Here is a 25,448-nt window from a genome sequence, read left to right on the forward strand (position 1 = left end):
TCTGAGGAAAGTTAGATTAGATTTTTGTCTATTTTTGTGAATCATATGTTCTCTGTTCTCAGCAGTACGCTGCTACTGAATGTACAGTACAGTACATCTCTCGGTTTCTTATTAATTCCACTAGATGGCAACAAAGACAACATTGCAAGTGCACGTTTCTGCCCTGTTACAGCAGCAACAATTTATCTTATGTTTCAAACTTTTCAGTACAATGATTAATCTAAAGTCAAGTTTTCAACACAAATTCAACTTCATGACCAAATAAATCATGGAACAACTTAAATTTAGATTTTTGTCTTCACCTAAACATTGAACAGGGACATGTATCTTTGAATAATACCATTGCATAAACTTCTTTCACTTATGTGAACAAGTAATTCAAGTCTCTTGCAACCAAGTCAACCAGGCACACATGAGGATTTGGAGCGTAATGCCTGAGCTGGTTTTTCTCTGAGGGGATTTCAGAAACCACACAATGTGAAACTGTCAGTCTGACTTCTGCCTGAAGCCCCTGTGTTTTCTTGGATGCCAAGCCGTTTCACTTCCACCTCAGTTCAGAGGAAGTTTGCGAGGGTTTCACTAAATGACTTGCAACACAGACTCCCACACTGTCCTCAGAGCTGTGGATAATGGTGCCCCTCATTCCAACACTCTGAAGCCTTGACAATGGGTGCCAGCTCTCTAGCACCCCCTACACACTCATACTCACACGTACGTGCACAGACACACACTTTTAGCTTCTTATTTCCTCAAGCACCACTCCCTCTTTTCCAATTTCTAAGTTAGATGCCAGTTATTATCAAATGTTTGCCGCCAACCGATACTTGGAATCAAATTGAATTAAGTTGAGCATTAAGAAACCCATAGATGTCCAACTCAATAGACAGGAGTTGTACTGAAACCAAGCCCAACTGGTTTCTGCTTCTGTTGTTTCCAGCTCTGTGCGACAGGATATCACTCTCTCCTGAAAGGCAAGTTCAGGCAAATTATCTGAGAGATCAGTCCCCTCATCCTCTCAGCTTTCACTCAGAGCATGGAGGCTGATTCTCAATAGTCTTAACTTGCTTCTTTTCCTCTATATGTACTGCCATCTATGAACTGGAAGCAAATTCTTAGCTGACATCCACCATATTGCTTTCAATCCACCAGGTTTCCGATTGCAGGTAAAGGAAAGAAGGGGAACAGGAAGCCACTTTAGACTATTGAGATGCACCTACAGTGTCCTGCATCAGTAAACTGTAATTCCCTCAACTATCCTAGGTGTGTACGTCATGAGAGACAGCAGAATAGGAAGTGTGTGCATGTCCACATGCTTTATAAGACAATAAAGCATCAGCAGCACACAGTCATGGTAATGTTGCTTTGCGTAGTTCGACAATATAATTGGCACCCATTAGATGAGATTGTCCTTGACATATTTGCACATTTTCCCAATATAGCTGCAATGCTTATCTGATAATAGGGCTCTTCACATTGTCTACTGTACCTCCATGTTGTAACACAATAGTAGTCTCCCCTCCTGTTCTAACACTATGTAAATAGTTATTATTGTAAATATAATTTGTTTGCTAAATACGAGGTGCTTGTGCACTGCAACAACTCCTGCTAGTAGGTCAGATATTATTGACAACAGTAAGAAAAGTAAGAAGAAGAATCAAAATAACTCAGAACTGAGGCAAGACAGTCTTCTTTCTGTTTGTTTGCAATATTGAAATACTGAATTTCACAATTTATGCTATGTTGCTTAAATGAGCTAAAATCAGTAGCACTTTTGCAATAGGGATTGCCAAACAAAGTGTAATTGGAGGAAATAAATGGTGACATTGACATCCTGAGGCGTTAGTTCACTCATGAGTGTGAGAAAAGTTATGTTTGCAGTCATATCAGAGGTGGTTAGGTGCAAGTTGATTTGAGTGCATTCTGTGTAAACCAAAATAATATTTTATCAACCACATCTAGGACCTCTTTCTTCGTACCACACCATCTCATTATCATTGAATTATCACTAAATTAAATTAGCCAGCTGTTTAAAGAGCTTCTAATTGGAGTCATAGGCTGAGGCTCCACTTCAGAGAGAGAGAGAGAGAGAAGCAGGGAGAGGGTTAGCTGCTCATTGAGGGTCTTTCTTTCCTGGTAGATACAATGGCACAGCATACTTCCGCTATACATTTAGGAATGTCCCATCAGCTTTCACAAGTAAGATCATTCCGTCAGGGTTTAACCTTGAGGTCATAGTCTACAAATATAAGTAATGGTAATTTGAGTGACATTTAGTTGTGATAATTAACTTTTATATGTGAAGTAAATAATTCAGTGAAGAAGATGTTAACTTTGAATGTAAAATAATCAAAACATTTGACTGAAGTCCAAGTGAGGGTGAAAATACAGATGGACCCATTTACAGTATTAATCATTTACTTTCAGTCATGTTTGCTTTGGACTACATGTCTGCATCCTATGATGCAACATCATGACTGACTGGTCGATACACATCCTGTGATGAAATCATCAAAAACTTGTAGCCCCACCCTTCAGACCTCACAGACACTACAGTGTTCTATCTTCCAATAGAATTCCGATGTGTCTGCAGGCATTTGTTCCAGCACAGCACAAACACCCGAGTCAGCTAATAAAGAGGTTGTTCATTAGTTGATTATATGTTGATTATTGATTTATTGATCAATCTAGCATGAGCACAATGCTCCATGTGTTGGTGGCCTCCTTCCCATCCTCAACTTCAGTTCCGTTACATACACCTGGACAAAGAGAGTGAATGGAAATAGAATAATGTCAAAACTAACAGGGGAAAGCACAATTACTTCTGTTTCGTTAAATCACATCAATAGACCTTGGATGAGCATCTGGATCACCCACAGTGATCTTTTCCACCCTGCTACCCAATCTTCAAAATGGAGCACCTGCTATTATAGCTGCTAAACTGATTTGATTTGGGGAGAAAAACAAAAAAACACACAGAGTCTTTGTATATAGAACAAAAATATGAAAGCAACATGTAATGTGTTGGTCCCATGTTTCATGAGCTGAAATAAAAGATCCCAGAAATATGCACAGAAAGCTTACTTCACTCCAGTTTAATGCACACATAATGCACACATTACATCCATGTTAATGAGCATTTCTACTTTGCCAAAATAATCAATCCACCTGACAGGTGTGGCGTATCAAGAAGCTGATTAAATTGTGCAGGGGACAATAAAAGGTCACTCTAAAATGTGAAGTTTTGTCACATAACACAATACCACAGATGTCTTATGTTTGAGGGAGCATGCAATGCTGACCTCAGGAATGTCCACCAGAGCTGTTGCCAGAGAATTGAATGTTAATTTCTCTACCATAAGCCCACCTCCAATGTCGTTTTGGAGAATTTGGCAGTACGTCCAACCGGCCTCACAACCGCAGACCACGTGTAACCTTGCCAGCCCAGGACATCCACATCCGGCTTCTTAACCTGCGGGATCATCTGAAACCAACCACCCAGACAACTGATGAAAATGTGGGTTTGCACAACTAAAGAATTTCTGCACAAACTGTCAGAAACCACCACAGGGAAGCTCATCTATGTGCTCGTTGTCCTCACTGCAGTTCGGCATTGTAACTGAGTTAAGTGGGCAAATGCTCACCTTTGATGGCCACTGGCATGCGTGCTCTTCACGGATGAATCCCGGTTTCAACTGTACCGGGTAGATGGCAGAAAGCCTGTATGGCATCGTGTGGACGAGCAGTTTGCTGATGTCAACATTGTGAACAGAGTGCCCCATGGTGGCGGTGGGATTATGGTATGGGCAGGCATAAACTACGGACAATGAACACAATTGCGTTTTATCGATGGCATTTGAATGCACCAGGATACCATGACGAGACCCTGAGGCCCATTGTCGTGCCATTAATCCGCCGCCATCACCTCATGTTTCAGCATAATAATGCACGGCCCCATGTCGCAAGGATCTGTACACAATTCCTGGAAACTAAAAATGTCCCAGTTCTTCCATGGCCTGCATACTCACCAGACATGTCACCCATTGAGCATGTTTGGGATGCTCTGGATGGACGTGTACGACAGTGTGTTCCGGTTCCCGCCAATAACCACCAACTTCGCACAGCCATTGAAGAGGAGTGGGACAACATTCCACAGGCCACGATTAACATCGATTAACATTCTATGAGAAGGAGATGTGTCGCGCTGCATGAGGCCAGCATCCTGGAGTCGCCTCTTCACTGTTGACGTTGAGATTGGTGTTTTGCAGGTACTATTTAATAAACCTGCCAGTTGAGGACTTGTGAGGCGTCTGTTTCTCAAACTTAACACTCTAATGTACTTGTCCTCCTGCTCAGTTGTGTACCGGGGCCTCCCACTCCTCTGTCTATTCTGGTTAGGGCCAGTTTGTGCTGTTGTGTGAAGGGAGTAGTAGACAGCGCTGTACGAGATCTTCAGTTTCTTGGCAATTTCTCACATGGATTAGCCTTCATTTGTCAGAACAAGAATAGACTGACGAGTTTCAGAAGAAAGTTATTTGTTTCTGGCCCTTTTGAGCCTGTAATCGAACCCACAAATGCTGATACTCCATATACTCAACCAGTCTAAAGAAGGCCAGTTTTATTGCTTCTCCTTTACTTAATATCCATCCCGGATCCGGGATCCCCCTCATCAAAAAAGCTGACTGGCATAGCCTAGCCTAACTGGACAGGGATATCATATAATATAATTTTCATGAAATCACAAGTCGAATACAGCAAATGAAAGATAAACATCTTGTGAGTCCAGCCATCAGTTCCGATTTTTTAAATGTTTTACAGCGAAAACACAATATGTATTTCTATTAGCTAACCACAATAGCCAAACACACAACCGCATATTTTCACCATGTTTCCACCGCATAGGTAGCTTTCACAAAACCGACAAAATAGAGATATAATTAGTCACTAACCAAGAAACAACTTCATCAGATGACAGTCTTATAACATGTGCATTTTTGAGGTATAAATCATAGTTTTACATTGCAGCTACCATCACAAATAGCACCGAAACAGCCAGAATAATTACAGAGAGCAACGTGAAATAAAGAAATACTCATCATAAAACATTTTTGAAAAATACATGGTGTACAGCAAATGAAAGATAAACATCTTGTGAATACAGCCAATATTTCCAATTTTATATGTGTTTTATAGCGAAAACACAATGTAGAATTATATTAGCTTACCACAATAGCCAAACACACAAACGCATTTATTCATTAGCAAAGGTAGCTTTCGCAAAAACCAGCAAAAGATATAAAATGAATCACTAACCTTTGGACAACTTCATCAGATGACAGTCTTATAACATCATGTTATACAATACACTTATGTTTTGTTCGAAAATGTGCAAATTTAGCGCTGCAATCGTGGTTATACATTGTGAATATGTAGCAACATTTTCCCAGAATGTCCGGAGATATTTTGGACACTCACCTAATCTGACCAAAGAACTCATCATAAACTTTACATAAAAATACTTGTGGTATGGCAAATGAAAGATACACTGGTTCTTAATGCAACTGCTGTGTTAGATTTTTTAAAATAACTTTACCATAACATACAGCTTGCGTTATTGTGAGACAGCACTCACCAACACGGCGGAGAATAGGAGTCAATATTTTACACAGAAATACGAAATAACATCATACATTTTTTTTTTACTTTTGCTGAGCTTCCATCAGAATGTTGTACAAGGAGTGCTTGGTCCAGAATAAATCGTTGTTTGGTTTTAGAATGTCCATTTCTTCTGTCGAATTCACGCCACAATGCTAGCCAAGGTTACTAACATTCCCATCCTCTCTTGGCGCAAAGAACGGAAAACTCCAAAAGTCCCAATAAACGTTGAATAAACTGATAAAACTCGGTTGAAAAAAACTACTTTATGATGTTATTATCAAATGTATCAAATAAAATCAGAGCCGGAGATATTCGCCGTGTATACCGAACGCTTTTCAGAAGACAATGTGGAGCTCCTTCGCGCGAAATGGAAAACTGACAAAATGGCTGACCTGTCACTCCAAAAGCTCTTGTTCGACCTCAGATCAAGCTAGACACCCCATTCCACCTTCCACTGCCTGTTGACATCTAGTGGAAGGCGTATGAAGTGCATGCATATCGATAAATATAAGGCAATTGAATAGGCAGGCCCTGAAACAGAGCCTCGTTTTCAGATTTTTCACTTCCTGTATGGAAGTTTGCTGCAAAATGAGTTCTGTTTTACTCACAGATATAATTCAAACAGTTTTAGAAACTTGAGAGTGTTTTCTATCCAATAGTAATAATAATATGCATATTGTATGATCTAGAATAGAGTACGAGGCTGTTTAAATTGGGCACGATTTTTTCCAAAGTGAAAACAGCGCCCCCCTATTGACAATAAGTTTTAATCAGAACAACAGTTTTCAGCTGTGCTAACATAATTGCAAAAGGGTTTTCTAATGATCAATTACCCTTTTAAAATGATAAACTTGGATTAACTAACACAACGTGCCATTGGAACACAGTGATGACATTACAAGTCTTTGTGTGTGTGTGTGTGTGTGTGTGTGTGTGTGTGTGTGTGTGTGTGTGTGTGTGTGTGTGTGTGTGTGTGTGTGTGTGTGTGTGTGTGTGTGTGTGTGTGTGTGTGTGTGTGTGTGTGTGTGTGTGTGTGTGTGTGTGTGTGTGTGTGTGTGAATAGGACTGGCCACCCCTCCGACCCGGGGTCCTCTCTAGGTTTCTTCCTAGGTTCCTGCCTTTCTAGGGAGTTTTTCTTAGCCACCGTGCTTCTACATCTGCATTGCTTGCTGTTTGGGGTTTTAGTGTGGTTTGCTGTATAAGCACTTTGTGACATCTGCTGATGTAAAAAAGGCTATAAATGCATAACTAGATTTCATTGATTGAATGAATGAATGAATGAGTGAGTTTGTGGGTGGGGGTGTGTGTGTGTGCGTGCGTGCATCTGCCCGCATGCGTGTTATGCGCACATGTTAACAGTACAACAATGTAACTAACGCCTACCCATTTAGATATTTGAGAGGAAATATATTGCCATGCCTCCTTTCCCCATTACATATTATTTGCCCTCCTATGTGATTTCTCTTTTTACTATTCACAGTAAATGAAAGATGTTCTCAGGAAATAGACTTGTGAAAGTGTGTAGCTGTGAGTAAACACTGAAGATTATATTAAGGTGGGCAGACAGACACTTCTCTCTTAACATCTGCTCCTTAACATGCAATGTCTTCAGAGGGAATTATTATCAAAACTGTCTTCATAAAGTGTGCTATTGTAATATATCTGTATATATCCTAAATATTAGGAAATATTTCTCAAAAAATTAAAAATTGGGGAAAAATGTGTAATAGGAATTTTACAGGAATGTAAATATCCATGAGTCAAAGATGTTACGTCCTAGGGGAGTTTCGGTAAGCTGTGCCAAGGCATCTAGGGGCCTGCACCAGCACACCGCAAACGTCACCATAACACACCTCTCTTGAGATGGTAAATACCTGCCCAGGATGGGCCTGGAATGTTTACTAAGACCATACGGTCTACATCTAATTCCTAGGAGGAATCGCTGTCAATGATGTGAAGATGCCCAACCTATTATTTTCAAAGATTCGGATCTATGAATTGAAGGATATACCGCAAAATAGAACACAGAGAAGAAGGTAAGTTAAATTATCTATCTAGGAAAGGGACCTTTATAGGCAGTTCATGATACATTTGTGTTATCATAATACATCGGATGATAATGCATTCTACTTCCACAGGATCGATATCCTTCTAAGCAGAAAAAGACAGAAAAAAGACATCCAGTGTATTCTGGCACAAAAGATAAATGATGAGTCCTTTTCTACAAAAATCAAGTAAGTATGGCAACAGTGGAGACTATTTCACAACAATAACATGTCAAATAGTTTACCAAGTAATATTGACTTACAAAACACATATAACCCCCCCCCCATTTTTTTCAATCTTTTTAAGTCCAGAGGACAATAGAAGAATTCAGCCAACTCTTGAGACCTTGTTGAAGGACGAAAGTAATGACAACTGTTTTAACTATGTTGGCCCAGAGTACATTCATTATCATCAATAGTACAGTCTGATTAGACCACCTTCTGACTTTAGCATTAATAATCCCCCAGGGGGCCTTGCAGCCTTCCGAGCTTTCCTGCGGTCCGAATTCAGTGAGGAGAATATTGAATTTTGGCTAGCATGCAGAGACTACAGAAAGACCACCTCACCGGCTGACCTGTCCTGGAAAGCAACAGAGATCTACCAGGAGTTCGTCCATCCCCAGGCCCAGAGAGAGGTCAGTTAGTCAGGCTATGCATCAGCATTCACCTTGGCAGTATCTGGATGCAGTTATCCAAAACATAATATAAGCTAAAGTAGCAGATATAGCTATAATTCCTAAGGTGTGACTATGTAATTCCATGTACTTTGCTGATGTGGGAAATGGACTATTTCAAAGATAACTTAGCCTATCATTAGAACTTGCCCTTGGCACTCATTGTAATGGTTTATGTTTCCCCCCTACAGATCAACGTTGACCACCACATCCACGAGAAGATCAACAGGTCCATGAAAGCTCCTGCTCTGTGCTGCTTTGACGAGGCAGTGAGACACGTGTACAAACTGATGGAGAGCGACTCGTACTCCAGGTTTCTCAGGTCAGATGCCTACCTGGGGCTCAGACGCAAGCCAGGACCTTCTGGTAGAGGTTAGGGGTCAAGAGTTTGTGAATCAAGATTCACCAAGTCCAAACAAGGAAGATTCCAAACGAGTCAGGGCAACATAAGACTATAGATCCTGAGGATAGAACTGGAAGATCCCCACAGGAAGTGACACATAATGACCGCAGGAAATTACTTATGAGTTGGAGAAGAAGAAGAAATGAGTATAGAGTATGGAGAAGCATTGAGTGATGTGTGGTGATGAGTAGTGTCAATGATTCAGAGTGCTAAACAGTACATTTATTCAAACATCTAGACTGACTGATGTATCAAAAGTGGCGTTGGTGTAAAAACATGTGCGTCTAGGGAATAGTTTTAGGTAAGAACAGAAGGTACAGAATGTCTAAATGGAAGGACTTACATTACAAATGGTTACAGAAATGCAGAACTAAAAGGCTTTTAAGTATTCCATTAATAAAGTGTTATTTGTTTCGGCAAAGGAAAAAATCTGTTTTTTCATTTCATGCTTATTTGACACCCATGATATGGATCTGTCAGCAATATGAAACATGAATACCTGTTATTCATTTAACTCTTAATACTAATATAGCATGGATGGACCCTGTCAGTTTAAATATACAGTATACTTCCATAAGTCAGGATGTAAATGTTGTCAGAGTGAAGGGTTATCTTTAATTTGTCCTGTGACACTGAGTAATCGTGTGTGGTCGGTCGGTGGGCAGGGAAAATCGGAGAAAATAATTTTCCACAGCCTGCTGACTGTAAGTCTGTTGTGATCACATGTCAGCTGTCTCAGCTAATTGCCCAGAGCCCACCCTGCGACAATGTATTGAAGCTGGAAAAATTTTGCCCTGTCACCGTTCATCCCACTCTATAGATGGCTTTATTTCTCAAAGTTGTCTTAAAAAGGTAATCTGGACGGCTCTAAGAATAACTTTGAGTTTGACCCAGAACTCCCACCAGTGGATTGGAGTCAGTGGATGCTCTGATGCATGGCAAATTGGCCTGAATGTGTCCCCTTGTTAGGGAAGTAATCTCATCACCAAGGAACAACTGTTCTGTGATGACTTTTGGCATCAGCATGGCACACTATGGACAAATGTCTGGAGGCTAGCACAGCATGATCTTCAATTGAGCATTGCTCAATGATTATGAGATGAACTCAATGTTTTTACTACATTCCATGTTATAAATAGACCCCAGGAAGAGTAGCTGCTGCTTCAGCAACAGCTAATGGGGATCCTAATAAAATACTAAATACTTAAAGCAGTCTTCAAAGGGAAGGTTTTATGTGAGAGTTGATATTTTCAAAGAGGACTATTGGGTAGAGTGAAGACCAGACAATAGCAACTTCTATTGCAATTTTTTGCTCGGTAAGTCAATAGTATAGTTGGTATGAAGGGATATTCTTGCTAGATGACAGAGATCTCGCCCCTCCTGCATCACGACAACATCACACCACTTTGTCCTTCACACAGAGTCTGACGCTGTTTTCCTTTGTCCCAAACGGTTGCCATGACAGCCGAGGGGAAGTGAGTAATGTGCAGTGTATTTCTGATACTGTCTGAGTTACTCAATACCGTCACTCAGGAACTTCTATAATGGATACTGTTCGAATTGGTGTAAAGCAGAAGTAGAAAGGAGATTCAGAAACTCTTGGGGGACAATGTAATTTAAATAAAAAATAAAAAACTTTTTTATGGTGTCAACCACACAGGTGATTGTGGTGTGTTCGTTTAAACCTCTGGTCAGTTTTTACTGTATGATGTAAAGGTAGTTGTGTGGTGGTGTGAAATTGAGGGCACAAGGCAGATTAACTGTATGTGGACATGTTTTGGTGTCACTTGGTTGTGCTTGACTGCTTGTGGCCATCTTTGGGTAAGTTGAGGAGAACCACATCAGTTACTGTGCAGAATGACAAGGGACAGGTCATTGGACATTGCTGCCTATAGTCACATTGGCCATGAGGTGTCTATATGACTCTGGCTAATGTATGCAAAGGCAATACACCCACAATCTACAAACTAAACAACTGACTGTCTATATTGGATTTAATCATCATATAATTTAGTAAAGATACACCTTGCCGCTGGATACAGTATAAGAAATTAAACATCCCAATGACATTTCAACAGGGTACCGAAACACACACCAAGCAAAGGTCATGATTTGCCTATCACTGTCACTGTCTCTGTCATTTGCATCTTAGCAGCCCAGACCAAAAATATTGTGGACATAAAGAGCACACTTTGAACGAGGAGCAGTTAGGCTGCCTGGAAAACCGGACAAAGAGAGAGAGAATGCACGAGAAAGAGAGGGGTATCCAGAGAGAGAGGGCGAGAGAGCATGACACAGAGAGAGGTTGAAAGAGAGTGTCGCAAAAAGACAGAGAGCGCATGTCACAGAGAGAGAGATAGAGAGAGAGCGTAGGGGCTTCCTCTCGTGCTACGGTTCACTGGGCTGAGTCTGTGTTTCACCTTCCAGCCCTGCATATAAAGGCCTGAGGTGGAGGGAGACCCCTCTATACAGAGAGTGATTCACCCCAGCATGAGCAGCAGCAGGGGACAGAGAGTGTGGAGTTAAAACATGCCCAGCCTAATCATCACAGAGACACTGATACAAACACAGCACTTCAATATGGAGCAGGACGACAGGAGGAGGAACAAGAACTTGTGAGTGTAGCTTCTAGCTTTTTTATACTCTCAACAGCTGGCGATGTCGGGAAAATGTATTGTGGAGTTTATATATATTTAGTCAATATTAGGCTATATTATCAATGTACTCTCGTAATACTATGGATGTGTCATATACTTTCTAAATACTAAAATGCTTGTACAAATGCTTTAGCGTCATACTACATACTTTAGGCCACACATTGTATATAAGCACTGCATATGTTTTACTAAACCTGTGAATACCTTCTACCAAGATACTACATACTGAGATGTCCTTATACAACAATGGAATACGTTGTTTTATCAGTCGATCATGACCGTTCTTTTTTTCTCTCCATAGGGGAAAGAACTTTATGTGCCGACTGCAATGCATGTTCTCACATTCATCCACCTCTGAGAGGTAAGGATTCTTACCCAGGCTTACTCTGCTACTCTGTGTTGATCCTAATGGTTATTATTATTATATGATTTTAAATGTATATAAAACATATATTACATTTTTGCATTACATTACATTTTTGTATTGTTCAAAATCAAATACCATATATGTTGTAGTGTCCATCTGTGGTAGTGTGTGTGAATTCAAATTAAACTTCAGAAAGCAGGCACGCACATAGGCACACACACACGCACCCATGTGCGGCTATAATTGTTTCCTAATTATGTTGGTTCTATGTGCCCTTTTGCCCTCACATCAAATACCAGTTTTATTTTTACCCAGATTTGATTCTAGTTGAGTAATCACCACACATTTTCTTCCTAGCAGGCTAAGTTTAGAAGACACCCAACAATGGTCTCAGTCACTGGAGAGGCTCCTCGAGTCTAAATGTGAGTTTCACTTTATCAAACGATCAAAATAGTTCAAGATAAATAGCTAAATTAGATAAAATATCTAACTGAAAACAGCAAGATAGAAATGTTGAACAAAAACAGCACGTGTTTCCAGGCTTGGGGCTTTATAATTGTTTCATGTCTTGGTGTGTTTTTATTCTTCCCCACAGATGGACTGGCGACCTTCAGAACCTTTCTGAAGTCTGAATTCAGCGATGAGAACATTGAGTTCTGGCTGACGTGTGAGGAGTACAAGAAAATCAAGTCTTCATTCAGAATGTCATCGAAGGCCAAAAAAATCTATGAGCATTTCATAAAGGCTGAGGCTCCTAAAGAGGTACGACTGTTATAGTTACAGTATTACAGTACATGGCTACATGCTACAGATTCAAATAGCTGCAGTGACATTTCTACAGAAAGCAACCCTGCATTTGAACTCTTTGTAACCTCATTGATGTTTCAATGTATTTCATCAACATCCTCTGGTTAATAAACCCCCCTCAAATGTTTATTTCCAAACATGCTATATGAAATCCATCTGTACTTCGTAAATCTAAATTAATCTTGCTCTTGTTCCAGATAAACATTGACTACCACACGAGGGAGCAGATCAAGAGGGCCGTGAAGAATCCTACACTCCAGTGCTTTGACGATGCCCAGAAGATTGTCTATGGGCTGATGGAGAGAGACTCGTACCCTCGCTTCCTGCGCTCAGACATTTACCGATCCCTCCTGGATTCCCTCGCCGCTGACGCCGTCAAGGGCTAATAGGAGCGGATTAGATGACAGGAAAACATGACAACAGAAACTGGAATGTTTTGGGTTCTACAGGATGGAAGGCTGGCCAAGCATAGAGAGACTGACAGGCCTGTGTCCCTACAAACCATGGTCGCCACAACACAAGACCACACCCTGAAACACTGCAAGTGGGATTCGCCAAGAGAAAAAGAAAGACAGAAGGAAAGGCAGACAGAAGGAAAGGCAGAGAGGATATGAGGAATGCTACAGCGCTGCGATTGCACTGGATGCTGCTGTCTTATCTGTAACTCTGGGAGTGACATATCATAGGTGATTAGATCGTCTTTGACAGTGAATGAATCACAGAGTGAATGACGATCGAACTGAAACACAACGTCAGCAACCATGCAGTCCCCACTCAACCGGAGGTGCTTCCTGTCCTAAAAAGATGGAGAAGAGAGTGTATGTGTGTTTGTGTGTGTGTATGTGCACAACAGGATGCCTATGATACTGTGATAAGATATGAGATGCAAGGTGGACTTTCACTAACAATACTAAAGTATGTGGTCTGGAGTGAAACAAAGGAGAGAGCACACATACAATGGATACCGGCCCGAAATACTATACTGTCCTTAATACTATTCACATTTCGTCTCTAAATTCAAACCAGTTTTTCAAAAGGCAGTTGAATCTTTAGATTTGCAAGGCAGTTAAAGACTTCTTACACTGTCTATCATTGAATAATTACCAAGTATGAAGTAGAGGTTAAGTTGTGTGAGTGCAATTGTAGACAGAAGGGTAGCCTATGTCCCACTTTGTATATTGAACTTTGAACTCCTACTTCTCTGATGCAGAATATTGTTTGATTGCTTACAAAGAAAGCACAATACAATGTTGATAAATTAAGATTAGAATGTTGTACTATTTATTACACAGTCACTGTTAGGATGCTGACTTATGCAATGCTTGTAAAAAAATGTTCACGATTAGATTATTAAATTACATTAAATTATTAAATTATTTGCAGACAAAATATTTATTGTCATTCACTCTCTTCTGGCTTATTCTCAATTAACAACTAAATTAAAAAACAACATTTCACTTTGCGGTTGCCCCTGTATGTGTAAGCCCTTAGATCGCAATATCTACTAGGTTAGCATATGGAATTGATTTAAGACAGTCATAAAGTTTATAATTTAGCCATTTGATTTTGATTTTGATTTTTTTTAACTTTATGACTGTCTTAAATCAATTCCATATGCTAGCCTAGTAGATATTGACCCCCACATACTATATATACAGTACCAGTCAAAGTTTGGACACACCTACTCATTCCAGGGTTTTTCTTTATTTTTTACTATTTTCTACATTGTAGAATAATAGTGAAGACATGAAAACTATGAAATAACACATATGGAATCATGATAGTGCTGTTAAGAAGGTAGAGCAGCATTTTATTATGGACATACAGTAGTAGTCAAATGTTTAAACACACCTACTCATTCAAGGATTTTTCTTTATTTTTACTATTTTCTCTTTTTTTATGTGTCTCAGATATAGGAAACCTCAAAACCTTGTCCTCATGATTGATTTTTTGACTGTCTTGTTTTGCCATGTACAAATGTGTTATTCAATGCATTTCTATGGCCCCCAAAAAAACTCAACCCCAACGTGTTTGGGACCCATGTTTGGTCACGTTATTCATGGCACATTTTACCCTCTGAAATTTTTGCACATTTTACATCCCGGTACTGGTTTACCTTGAGATGATTCCCCTGAATCATGTGTGTCTCCTCCTCTGAATGTCTCCTCTTTTGATATTGGTGACATATTAGTTTGTAGCTCCAATGGTTCAGTCTGGCCAGTCGGTTTTGTGAGAAGATCTCTTCAAAATGAAGTGGTTCGCAACAGAGAGTTCAGACACCTGCAGTACAGCTTGTGGATGACAAACAACCGATACTGTAGTATTCGTGAGTCTCATCTTTCGATGGTGGTGACTTATTAGTTTCTTTCTCACACAGTTTGGGTTTTACAGACGATTTCGTGACAATTGTCTTGTCCGGATCTTCTCATGTGAAAAAGGTCGCTTCAGAAGCCCTTTTATGGAATAGGCACAAACTTTAGATCGGCAGAAAGAGGGGATTGAGCTGCAGCCATTACAAGAAACAGTAAGTCTCTAGCTTGAACACATGGGGAGCTATTCAATATTCAAAATGACGTCACCGTGTGATGCATGGGTGCATCATACGATTCTAGGGGGTGCTATAACCCTAAAAGTCTATAGATCAAAAATTGGCTTTTCATTTATCTGACTTTAATTTATCTACATTAGACTCACTATGAATTGCTTTACCATTTTATTTTCCGGACAACCAGGGCTACAAGTAAAACACAAAACATTTTGACATAAACAATTGCATTCATGAGTTAAATTGATAAATGTAAATTTAAAAAAGAAGGCTCACCAAAGCAAAAACCTGGTAAAAAAAATGTATTTATATGAATGCTGTAAGTACAGAAATAGTATGCTCATTGGGAAATGAATATCCAACTAGTCAGTGATATTTGTGTGAAATTTGGAGTGTGACAGCAACTATGTGAGCGTATTAGAGTATTATAGACACCATGTCCTGGGATTTCCTATGATCTTCTATGTAGAAGAACCCCTTACCTTCTAACAACTATTATGTAACTTTTCATAGATAGCTTTTAATAGTTTGTAGCTCAAACCGTGTCCTTTTTACTGGGCCCCTTCAGGATCACCCTCGTCTCACAAACACTAGCTCGGTCCCCCTTAATCACACATGGTTGGTATCAATGGAGGCAAAAGAAATAGATGAATCCATTGGTATAACCTGGAAGTATTTAACACACAATGTTTTAAAGGGGTTAGAAGTACAAAACACACATGGTGGGACTGTAGGAGTTCAAGTTCACAGCTCAGTACAGAGGAAATGTCTCAAGATTCCATGATTTCTTACTACATTGTTTTACCAGCGAAACATAAGTATAACATAACCATTCCATGAAAAGTGGTATACAATTATAATTGTGTGGCAATAGTATTAACAAATAAATGACACGTGTTAAATTTGATCCCTTGACACACCTTATTCAAAGATATACATGGGAAGTAGTGAGAGGGCTATTACCACAAAGAAAATCACGTGACAGCATGATGAGTTTGAGTACACCTGATGGTCTTGAATGTACATAAAATCCTCTCAACGTACAAAAATACTATTTTTCAATAACAAGATATGCTACATGACCATAACTATGTGGACAGCTGCTTGTCGAACATCTCATTCCAAAATCATCTGCATTAATATGGATTTGGTCCCCCCTTAAGCTGCATTAACAGCATCCACTCTTCTGGAAAGGTTTTCCACTAGATCTTGGAACAATACTGCAGGGACTTGCTTCCATTCAGCCACAAGAGCATTAGTGAGGTCGTCCATCGGACTGCCAGATGGTGACGCATGACTCATCACTCCAGAGAGCACTTCCACTGCTCCAGAGTCCAATGGCGGCGAACTTTACACCACTCCAGCCGACGCTTGGCATTGTACATGGTGAACTTAGGCTTGTGTGCGGCTGCTCGGCCATCAAAACCGATTTCATGAAGCTCCCGATGAACAGTTATTGTGCTTACGTTGCTTCCAGAGGCAGTTTGGAACTCGTGGTGAGAGTTGTAACCGAAAGCAGACTTGGCAGTCCATTTCTGTGAGCCTCTGTGGCCTACCACTTTGTGGCTGAGTCGTTGTTGCTCCTAGACCTTTCCACTTCACAATAGCAGCACTTACAGTTGACCGGGGCAGCTCTAGCAGGGCAGAAATTTGACGAACTGACTTGTTGGAAAGGTGGCATCCTATGACGGTGCCACGTTGAAAGTCACTGAGCTCTTCAGTAAGGCCATTCTAGTGGCAATGTTTGTCTATAGAGATTGCATGGCTGTGTGCTTGATTGTATATACCTATCACCATGGGTGTGGCTGAAATAGCCAAATCCACTCATTTGAATGGGTGTCCACATACTTCTGTAAATATAGTGTGTCTCTTCATCATTGTGGTTAGATACTCCTTCATGCATTTGTCATTTATTTGAAAGACACATCTGCTGTCTTATTTCTAAGGTGTTTTTTCTACATAGTGAATAACATAGAGAAAGGAAGTTGTGAGTTTCAGTTTTTAACGACAAGGGGGTTTATGAGAAGTAATGTGTTATTACAGTAAATTGAAAGGTAAATAAACAATATGTGGCAAGAGACTATGATCCTTGAGATATTAAGAACCATGACTTGCAGTTGAAGGTGTTTCATCATCTCAATGACAGCGGGCCCTCCTCATCTGACAAAGACCTTCATGGCTGTTTCTCTCTGCTGTATGTTACAAACAAGGGGCATGATAAATTCTCCATTTGTTAGCATTTATACTGTCCAAGGTATGGCCCTCACCTAAACTGTTTCGGAGGCCCTCATGTAAACTACTTTACAAAGTCCAAAAACCTGTTATTTTGCATTGCTTGTAGTGGTTTGGAATGTGTTTAAAGGGTTTTAAGTGATCATTGTGTTCCATCCCATGCATTACACATTACTACCACTGCATTGTTTGCCAAGTTGTACAGTACACAGTCACTTTAAAGGGAAGGTTCACCCATTTTGAATGTTATATTGTTTTTGTGCATCTCTGAGTGATGTTCTATCGATTCCCTAGGTCATTTCATGTTTTCATGTGTATCTGAGTTACTGGCATTCAAGCAGTCAGAAATCCGTCCGGTAGGGCGTAGCCCCGTGACAAAGTCACTCTCACTACACTGGAAATTAATAGGAATATGACATTCAGATCACGAAAAAATCTATCATACATGTCAGATTTCAATACTGATCGCATCGATGTCATAACTCAGGAGGATGTCTTCTCTCGAAATGAGCAATTGATAATATTTTTGCGATATTCCTACCTTGAGAAATGTGTCATTTCATGGAAGGTCTAGCACATTTTTCCTATTTGTCTGCCTCTTTAGTCCAGTGTACATTGCAATGAATGCATAACGCCCCACCCAGCAGACTGTCGACCAATCGCATTCACATTGTCATGCTGCGTCAAGCAGTTGCTAAACTAATCTTAATGCAATCCCTTCTCAATGTCAGTGTATACTGTATGTTGAGAAATGTGCCTATTTTCCTTGAAATTATGTAATGTCACGTTTCCAAATCTATACGATACTACAAATAGTAAGTTAATTATCTCACATCTCAGAATTATGTTTTTATGTACTTCTTGTTGACGAAATTCATGCTAATGTTAGGTTTTTGAGCCAGCGTCCAGTAGACTCCCATTCACTCCTTGCAGGACAGTGCTCCTTGTGCCAGAATAGCCCAGAATGCACCGCTCGGACCATTGATGTAGCATGGGCAACATTTCCCATCTCCTCAAAAGTACTGTATATCTGCCGTTGCGAGTAATTTGAAGTACGTCGCTTTTATTTACCCTCAGAAACAACACAACAAAACACGCACATGCTGCAGGAGCACAACTTGTACTGTACGACTCTGGGATACTTAGGAATCCTAGTTGGGGACAAAATATGCTTCAGTGCTGGGAATTATGTGCTACTACTACGTAAAGCTTTTTGGAAGCATTAGTCTTGGTGGAAACTTGGCTCTGCTCCTTATTCACTTCGGAACAATCAGCTGCTTACACACTGTCTGCACATCATAATAAACAGAACAGACCAGCTGTTTTGTGGTCCTCAGCAGGCCTGGTGGTTTACCTGCTAGTGCCATTTCACAATGAGAATCACAACACAGAGATGCAGACGTACTGTACTAATAATGATCGAGTACAAAAATACCAAAGTGTTGGCTGCATGGCCTCTGCTCAAAGTTTGTCAAAGATGGATGGATGAATGGAGGCTGTGAGAGAAGACTGACTCATACCGTATTAGGAAGGATTATGTACATGTGACAGTTATTTTAAGGATAACAGACCCCTTGCCAAAATCAAAATGGCAGTCTAGCAAATCAACAGGGATGTAGTTTCTTAATGTGGCTAATGTCTTCCATTTGATCAGTTGAGTACATTATGCCTGGGCAGGATAATATGTGCCTTCAGAAGGTATTCACACCCATTGACTTTTTCAACATTTTGTTGTGTTACAAAGTGGGATTAAAATTGATTCAATTGTCATTGCAAGTCTCTAAGAGCTTTGCAAACCTTGATTGTACAATATTTGCCCATTATTCTTTGAAAACATTTTTCAAGCTCTGTCAAGTTGGTTGTTGTTCATTGCTAGACAGCCATTTTCAAGTTGTGCCATAGTTTTTCAAGCCGATTTAAGTCAAAACTGTAACTAGGCCACTCAGGAACATTCAAGGTGGTCATACTCCGGTGTATATTTGACCTTCCGTTTCAGGTTATTGTCTCGCTGAAAGGTGGATTTGTCTGCCACTGTCTGTTGGAAAGCATACTGAACCAGGTTTTCCTCTAGGACTTTGCCTGTCCTTAGCGCTATTCCTTTTCTTTGATCCTAAACAACTCCCATGACATGATGCAGCCAGCACCATGCTTGAAAATATGAAGAGTGGTACTTAGTGATGTGTCGTGTTGGATTTGGCCCAAACATAATGCTTTGTATTCAGGACAAAAAGTACATTTCTTTGCCACATTTTTTCAGTATTACTTTAGTGCCTTATTGTAAAAAAAAATATGCATGTTTTGGAATTTGTATTCTGTACAGACTTCCTTCTTTTCACTCTGTCATTTAGGTTAGTATTGGGGAGTAACTACAAGGTGTCACTGGTGTAGAGAGTAGGCAGGAGGCAGTCGCAGGTTTAGAACTACTGCATTTATTTAAGCATCATAGATCAACGCGGGACGAAACCCAAACGCTGTTGTGCTCAAAATACATCTTCACAAACAAAAAGTCACAGGGCGAACCCAAAGTGCAAAATATAAAGTACTCAGGAAATAGTAGGAGAGATTCCTTTCAGGAAAACAAGTAACATTGACAATGACCAAAAAATACAATTGGCAGAGGGAGTATATATACAGTGATAGAGTGGGGATTGGAACCAGGTGTGTGTAATGATGAAGAGATAAGTCCAGGGTTAGTGAGTGAAGGGCCTTTTCCAGCAGTAGGTTTGGCAGCAGCTAGAAGGCCGGCAACGCCGAACGCCTGAGCTGGACAGGAGGGAGAGCCAAAGCGAAGGCTGGTGTGACACAATGTTGTTGATCCATCCTCAGTTTTCTCCTATCGCAGCCATTTAACTCCGTAACTGGTTTAAAATCACCATTAGCCTCATGAGGAAATCCCTGAGCGGTTTCCTTCCTCACCGTTAACTGAGTTAGGAAGGACACCTACATTTTTGTAGTGACTGGGTGTACTGATACATCATCCAAAGTGTAATTAATAACTTCACCATGCTCAAAGGGATATCCAATGTCTGTAAGGGACCTTACAGATAATTGTATGTGTGGGGTACAGAGATGGGGTAGTCATTCAAAAATCATGTTAAACACCATTATTGCACATAGAGTTAGTCCATGCAACTTATTATCTGACTTGTTAAGGAAATGTTCACTCTGGAAGTTATTTAGGCTTGCCATAGCAAATGGAGTTGAATACTTAGTGATGCAAGACATTTAAGATTTTCATTTATATTCATTTGTAAAACCTTCTAAAAACATAATTCCACTTTGACATTATGGGGTATTGTATGTAGCTCTTACAGAGTTACCCAGAAAGTTTCACAGCTGTAATCGCTGCCAAATATGATTATTTTCTTATTTTCTCCTTACAGTGTGATTGCTTGCATGTGTGGCTGTCATCGATGACCACTGGAAAGCTGCAGCTCAACCCTAAAAAGCCTTAACAATGTCTTAAGACTCTTTCCCTTTCCTTCCCACGTCAAAGCCCTCAACAGCTCCACAGTTCCTTCCCAGGGATTCCGACCAGACAAAATCCTAGAGAACCGAATGGCCAATCTCAGTTCTACCGCTATCCCTCTGGTATTGCTCATACTACTTAGCCAATCTTTTCAGATCTATGAGAAGTCAAAGGGTAGCAGCTAGGGGTTGAGGTTGGACTGGGCCTACTATAAATGTGACCTTGGACAACCAATCAGAGCGGACATTAGAAGACCACTCATCCAATGGCAAGATCCCAACACATTCTGCCTACATGTGATACCAGCGACTGCCTATGACTTTGAGCACTAATTCAATGACACTGATATAAACGATACCACTTTGTATTTACGGAACATTTAAAACTTTGTTCCTGTATATGCAAATTCACAGATTTCCATTACCTCTTTGGTCATACCACACTGGCATACTGTACCTACAGGTAGCTGTAATTTCTGGGTGAGGACAAACATTAACATCATCCACCATGCATTTGCATGACGCCAATGGGTGAATGGAAAGATGCAGCACTACTGCCAAGGCAGGTGATTTGTGTGCTATTATATTATCTTGCTGGTGGGGTAAGAACCAGTCATTCAGGTTGGAGCGCTGCGATGATAACTCACATTATCAATCTGGGTCAGTTGAACATATACACAACTGTATTTTCTTTCATATGAAGACAGGAGATAATATTTGTTGAGTCTAGATCAGGGGTCTCGAACATGTCGATCATGAGCTACCAGTATCTCACAGCCCAGCTACGAGTAGCTTTACAAACAATTCTGAAAGTAAATGCAACTTTCATCATCTCAATGACAGTGGGCCCTCCTCATCTGACAAAGACCTTCATGGCTGTTTCTCTCTGCTGTATGTTACAAACAAGGTCTTGGTGCATGATGAATTCTCCATTTGTTAGATCGGCTGTACCGACTTCAGACGAGTCCCAAGACACTTGTGAGGGTTGTAGAGCAAAATGGAGAAAACCATTTTGTTTGTGAGGGTCTCATCTTTCCATAGAGGGGTCATAATAGTTTGTACCGTTCGAACGCTACAGGCAATTTTGTGAGAAGATACATTTTCGGGATGTCTCATGGTCTTACAAACACTGCTCTAGCTCTGTCAGCTTTCACAGCAGATGCGAAAGTGCGACATCAGCAGATACGGTGGACTGAGATGCAATCCATGTAAAAAAACATATCTCTATCTTAAACTGACTGATTTTTATGGTGACTTTTGTGTTATGCTAATTAGATCTTACGCGGGGTGCAGACATCGACCTTAGGGGCTTTTAAAGAGATTCGAGGTGAAAGGGTTTGGGTCATCTTTACAGAAAACAAACCGGCAGAAATGCTTGGAGATTGGCAGCTAAAGTAATTTATTTCCAACCACTTTTTTCCACCTTTCTATTTTTGCAACTAAGACTCTATTTATAGAGCATAAACAGGAATGTAAGAAAACGAGTTTGATGGGCTATGGCATTCCAATCAGTACGCATCTTACATCTTACTTTGTGTTGTCAAAAGGATATTGCATCATGTTAAGTCCTCATCATCATACTTTCCATGCATTATTTTTTTTGGCATCTCCCACTGCTTGAAAAGATCCGGTTGGATTAATTCATAAAATATATTTTTGTGTCTATAACAGGATCATTTTGCTATTTGATTTTGAATTAGAAGACCACTTGAAGTATAAAAAAATATATAAAAAAATGATTTGATAACATTTTATTTTGGCCTTACCGCTATTAACCCATTCAAACGCAATGGATAAGAGATTCACTACATGGAACAAAATATCCTAAAGGGTGTTTGTTCTGAAATGTCTGTCCTACAGTTGAAGTCGGAAGTTTACATACACTTAGGTTGGAGTCATTAAAACTAGTTTTTCAACCACTCCACAAATTTCTTGTTAACAAACTATAGTTTTGGCAAGTCGGTTAGGACATCTACTTTGTGCATGAACCAAGTAATTTTTCCAACATTTGTTCACAGACAGATTATTTCACTTATAATTCACTGTATCATAATTCCAGTGGGTCAGAAGTTTATATACACTAAATTGACTGTGCCTTTAAACAGCTTGGAAAAATCCAGAAAATTATGTCATGGTTTTAGAAGCTTCTGACAGGCTAATTGACATAATTTGAGTCAATTGAAGGTGTACCTGTGGATGTATTTCAAGGCCTACCTTCAAACTCACTGCCTCTTTGCTTGACATCATAGGAAAATCAAAAGAAATCAACCAAGATCTCAGAAAAAAAATTGTAGAGCTCCACAAGTCTGGTTCATCCTTGGAAGCAATTTCGAAACGCATGAAAGGTACCAAGTCCATCTGTAAAAACAATAGTACGCAAGTAAAAACCCCATGGGACCACGCAGCCATCATACCGGCCAGGAAGGAGACACGTTCTGTCTCCTAGAGATGAACGTACTTTGGTGCGAAAGTGCAAATCAATCCCAGAACAACAGCAAAGGACCTTGTGAAGATGCTGGAGGAAACAGGTACAAAAGTATCTATATCCACAGTAAAACGAGTCCTATATCGACATAACCTGAAAGGTCGCTCAGCAAGGAAGAAGCCACTGCTCCAAAACCGACATAAAAAAGCCAGACTACGGGTTGCAACTGCACATGGGGACAAAGATTGTACTTTTTGGAGAAATGTCCTCTGGTCTGATGAAACAAAAATAGAACTGTTTGGCCATAATGACCATCGTTATATTTGGAGGAAAAACGGTGAGGCTTGCAAGCCGAAGAACACCATCCCAACCGTGAAGCACGGGGGTGGCAGCATCGTGTTGTGGGGGTGCTTTGCTGCAGGAAGAACTGGTGCACTTCACAAAATAGATGGCATCATGAGGAGAGAAAATTATGTGGATATATTGAAGCAACATCTCAAGACATCAGTCAGGAAGTTAAAGCTTGGTCGCAAATGGGTCTTCCAAATGGACAATGACCCCAAGCATACTTCCAGAGTTGTGGCAAAATGGCTTAAGGACAACAAAGTCGAGGTATTAGAGTGGCCTCACAAAGCCCTGGCCTCAATCCTAAAGAGAATTTGTGGGCAGAACTGAAAAAGTGTGTGCAAGCAAGGAGGCCTACACACCTGACTCAGTTACAGCAGCTCTGTCAGGAGGAATGGGCCAAAATTCATCCAACTTATTGTGGGAAGCTTGGGGAAGGCTACTCGAAACGTTTGACCCATGTTAAACTATTTAAAGGCAATGTTACCAAATATTAATTGAGTGTATGTAAACTTCTGACCCACTGGGAATGTGATGAAAGATGAAATAAATCATTCTCGCAACTATTACTCTGACATTTCTCATTCATAAAATGAAGTGGTGATCGATCCTAACTGACCTAAAACAGGAAATTTTTACTTGGATTAAATGTCAAGAATTGTGAAAAATTTTGTTTAAATGTATTTGGATAAGGTGTATGTAAACTTCCGACTCCAACTTTATATCTGACAGATATAAGAAAGATCAGGAAACATTTTTTTACATATATTACATGTATTTAACCCCTTATGTATAAACAGTCTCCATATATACTTACATACATTTTTTCAACTGGTACTGGGGGACCATCAGACCATCAGACCATGTTCGGACGCTAAAGACAGAAGTTGGTAAATCGGCTGTACCGACTTCAGACGAGTCCCAAGACACTTGTGAGGGTTGTAGAGCATTGTGTTTATGAGGGTCTCATCTTTCCATATATGGGTCATAATAGTTTGTACCGTTCGGACGCTACAGGCGATTTTGTGAGAGGATCGATTTTTGGGATGTCTGAGGGTCTGACAAACACCGCTCTAGCTCTGTCACTTTTCACCACAGATGCGGAAGTGCGACATAGACGGATGCAGTGGATTGAGATGCAGCCCATGCAAAAAACATATCTCTAGCTTAAACTGACTGTCACGACTTCCGGTCGTCGTCACCGGCTTTCTAGCTGCCACCGATCCATGTTTCTTTTTCCATTTGTTATGTCTTGATTGTACACACCTGGTTCCCATTACGTTATTATTATTTCCCTATTTAACCCTCTGGTTCTCATTATGTTTTGTGCGTGATTGTTCCTGGTCTTGGGTTAGTCTTTTGTGTTAGGGTTTGTTATTTATTTTGGCTGATTTCTTTTTTCCGAGTAAAGTACGTTGTTTTACTCAGTTCTGTGTCCTGCGCCTGACTCCGTCCTCACCTCTGCACAACTGACACTTGACACTGACAGATTTTTATGATATGCTAATTATCTCTTCCGCGGGGTGCAGACATCGACCTTAGGGGCTTTTAAAGAGATTCGAGGTGAAAGGGTTTGGGTCATCTTTACAGAAAACAAACTGGCAGAAATGCTTGGAGATTGGCAGCTAAAGTAATTAGTTTCCAACCACTTCCTCCCACCTTACTATTTTTATAACTAAGACTCTATTTATAGAGCGTAAACAGGAATGTAGGAAAACGAGTTTGATGGGCTATGGCGTTCCAATCAGTACGAATCTTACATCTTACTTTGTGTTGTCAAGCAGATTGCATCAAGTTACTTTCTCCTCATCATACTTTCATGCAT

The 25,448-nt window shown here is 40.2% G+C and overlaps 2 protein-coding genes across 3 annotated transcripts; both read left to right on the forward strand.

Annotated features, from left to right (window-relative positions):
• Positions 1-7,614: 7,614 nt before the first annotated feature.
• Positions 7,615-8,744, forward strand: si:ch211-117l17.6 (regulator of G-protein signaling 8). The gene is given in 6 exon segments (XM_055923085.1): positions 7,615-7,691; positions 7,794-7,889; positions 8,008-8,063; positions 8,169-8,335; positions 8,566-8,725; positions 8,728-8,744. Coding segments are annotated over 6 exon segments (573 nt in total).
• Positions 8,745-11,071: 2,327 nt separating this feature from the next.
• On the forward strand, positions 11,072-13,981 carry LOC129855430 (regulator of G-protein signaling 21-like). 2 transcript variants are annotated; one of them, XM_055923083.1, is made up of 5 exons: positions 11,072-11,392; positions 11,736-11,795; positions 12,162-12,223; positions 12,397-12,563; positions 12,806-13,981. In XM_055923083.1, the coding sequence occupies exons 1-5, from the start codon at positions 11,307-11,309 to the stop codon at positions 12,992-12,994; spliced, it is 564 nt and encodes a 187-aa protein (XP_055779058.1). In that variant the 5' UTR covers positions 11,072-11,306; the 3' UTR covers positions 12,995-13,981. The 2 variants fall into 2 exon arrangements, with proteins under 2 accessions (XP_055779058.1, XP_055779057.1); XM_055923082.1 differs by having other exon boundaries at positions 11,076-11,392; positions 12,159-12,223.
• Positions 13,982-25,448: the final 11,467 nt, after the last annotated feature.

This window comes from Salvelinus fontinalis, chromosome 5, assembly GCF_029448725.1.
Source record: "Salvelinus fontinalis isolate EN_2023a chromosome 5, ASM2944872v1, whole genome shotgun sequence".
Lineage (NCBI taxonomy): Eukaryota > Metazoa > Chordata > Actinopteri > Salmoniformes > Salmonidae > Salvelinus > Salvelinus fontinalis.

Coding starts and splice junctions, on each gene's coding strand:
- LOC129855430 (XM_055923082.1), top strand. CDS start 11,307: ATGCCCAGCCTAATCATCACAGAGACACTGATACAAACACAGCACTTC. Junction 11,796..12,158: donor CATTCATCCACCTCTGAGAG/GTAAGGATTCTT, acceptor TTTTCTTCCTAG/CAGGCTAAGTTTAGAAGACA. Junction 12,564..12,805: donor AGGCTGAGGCTCCTAAAGAG/GTACGACTGTTA, acceptor CTCTTGTTCCAG/ATAAACATTGACTACCACAC.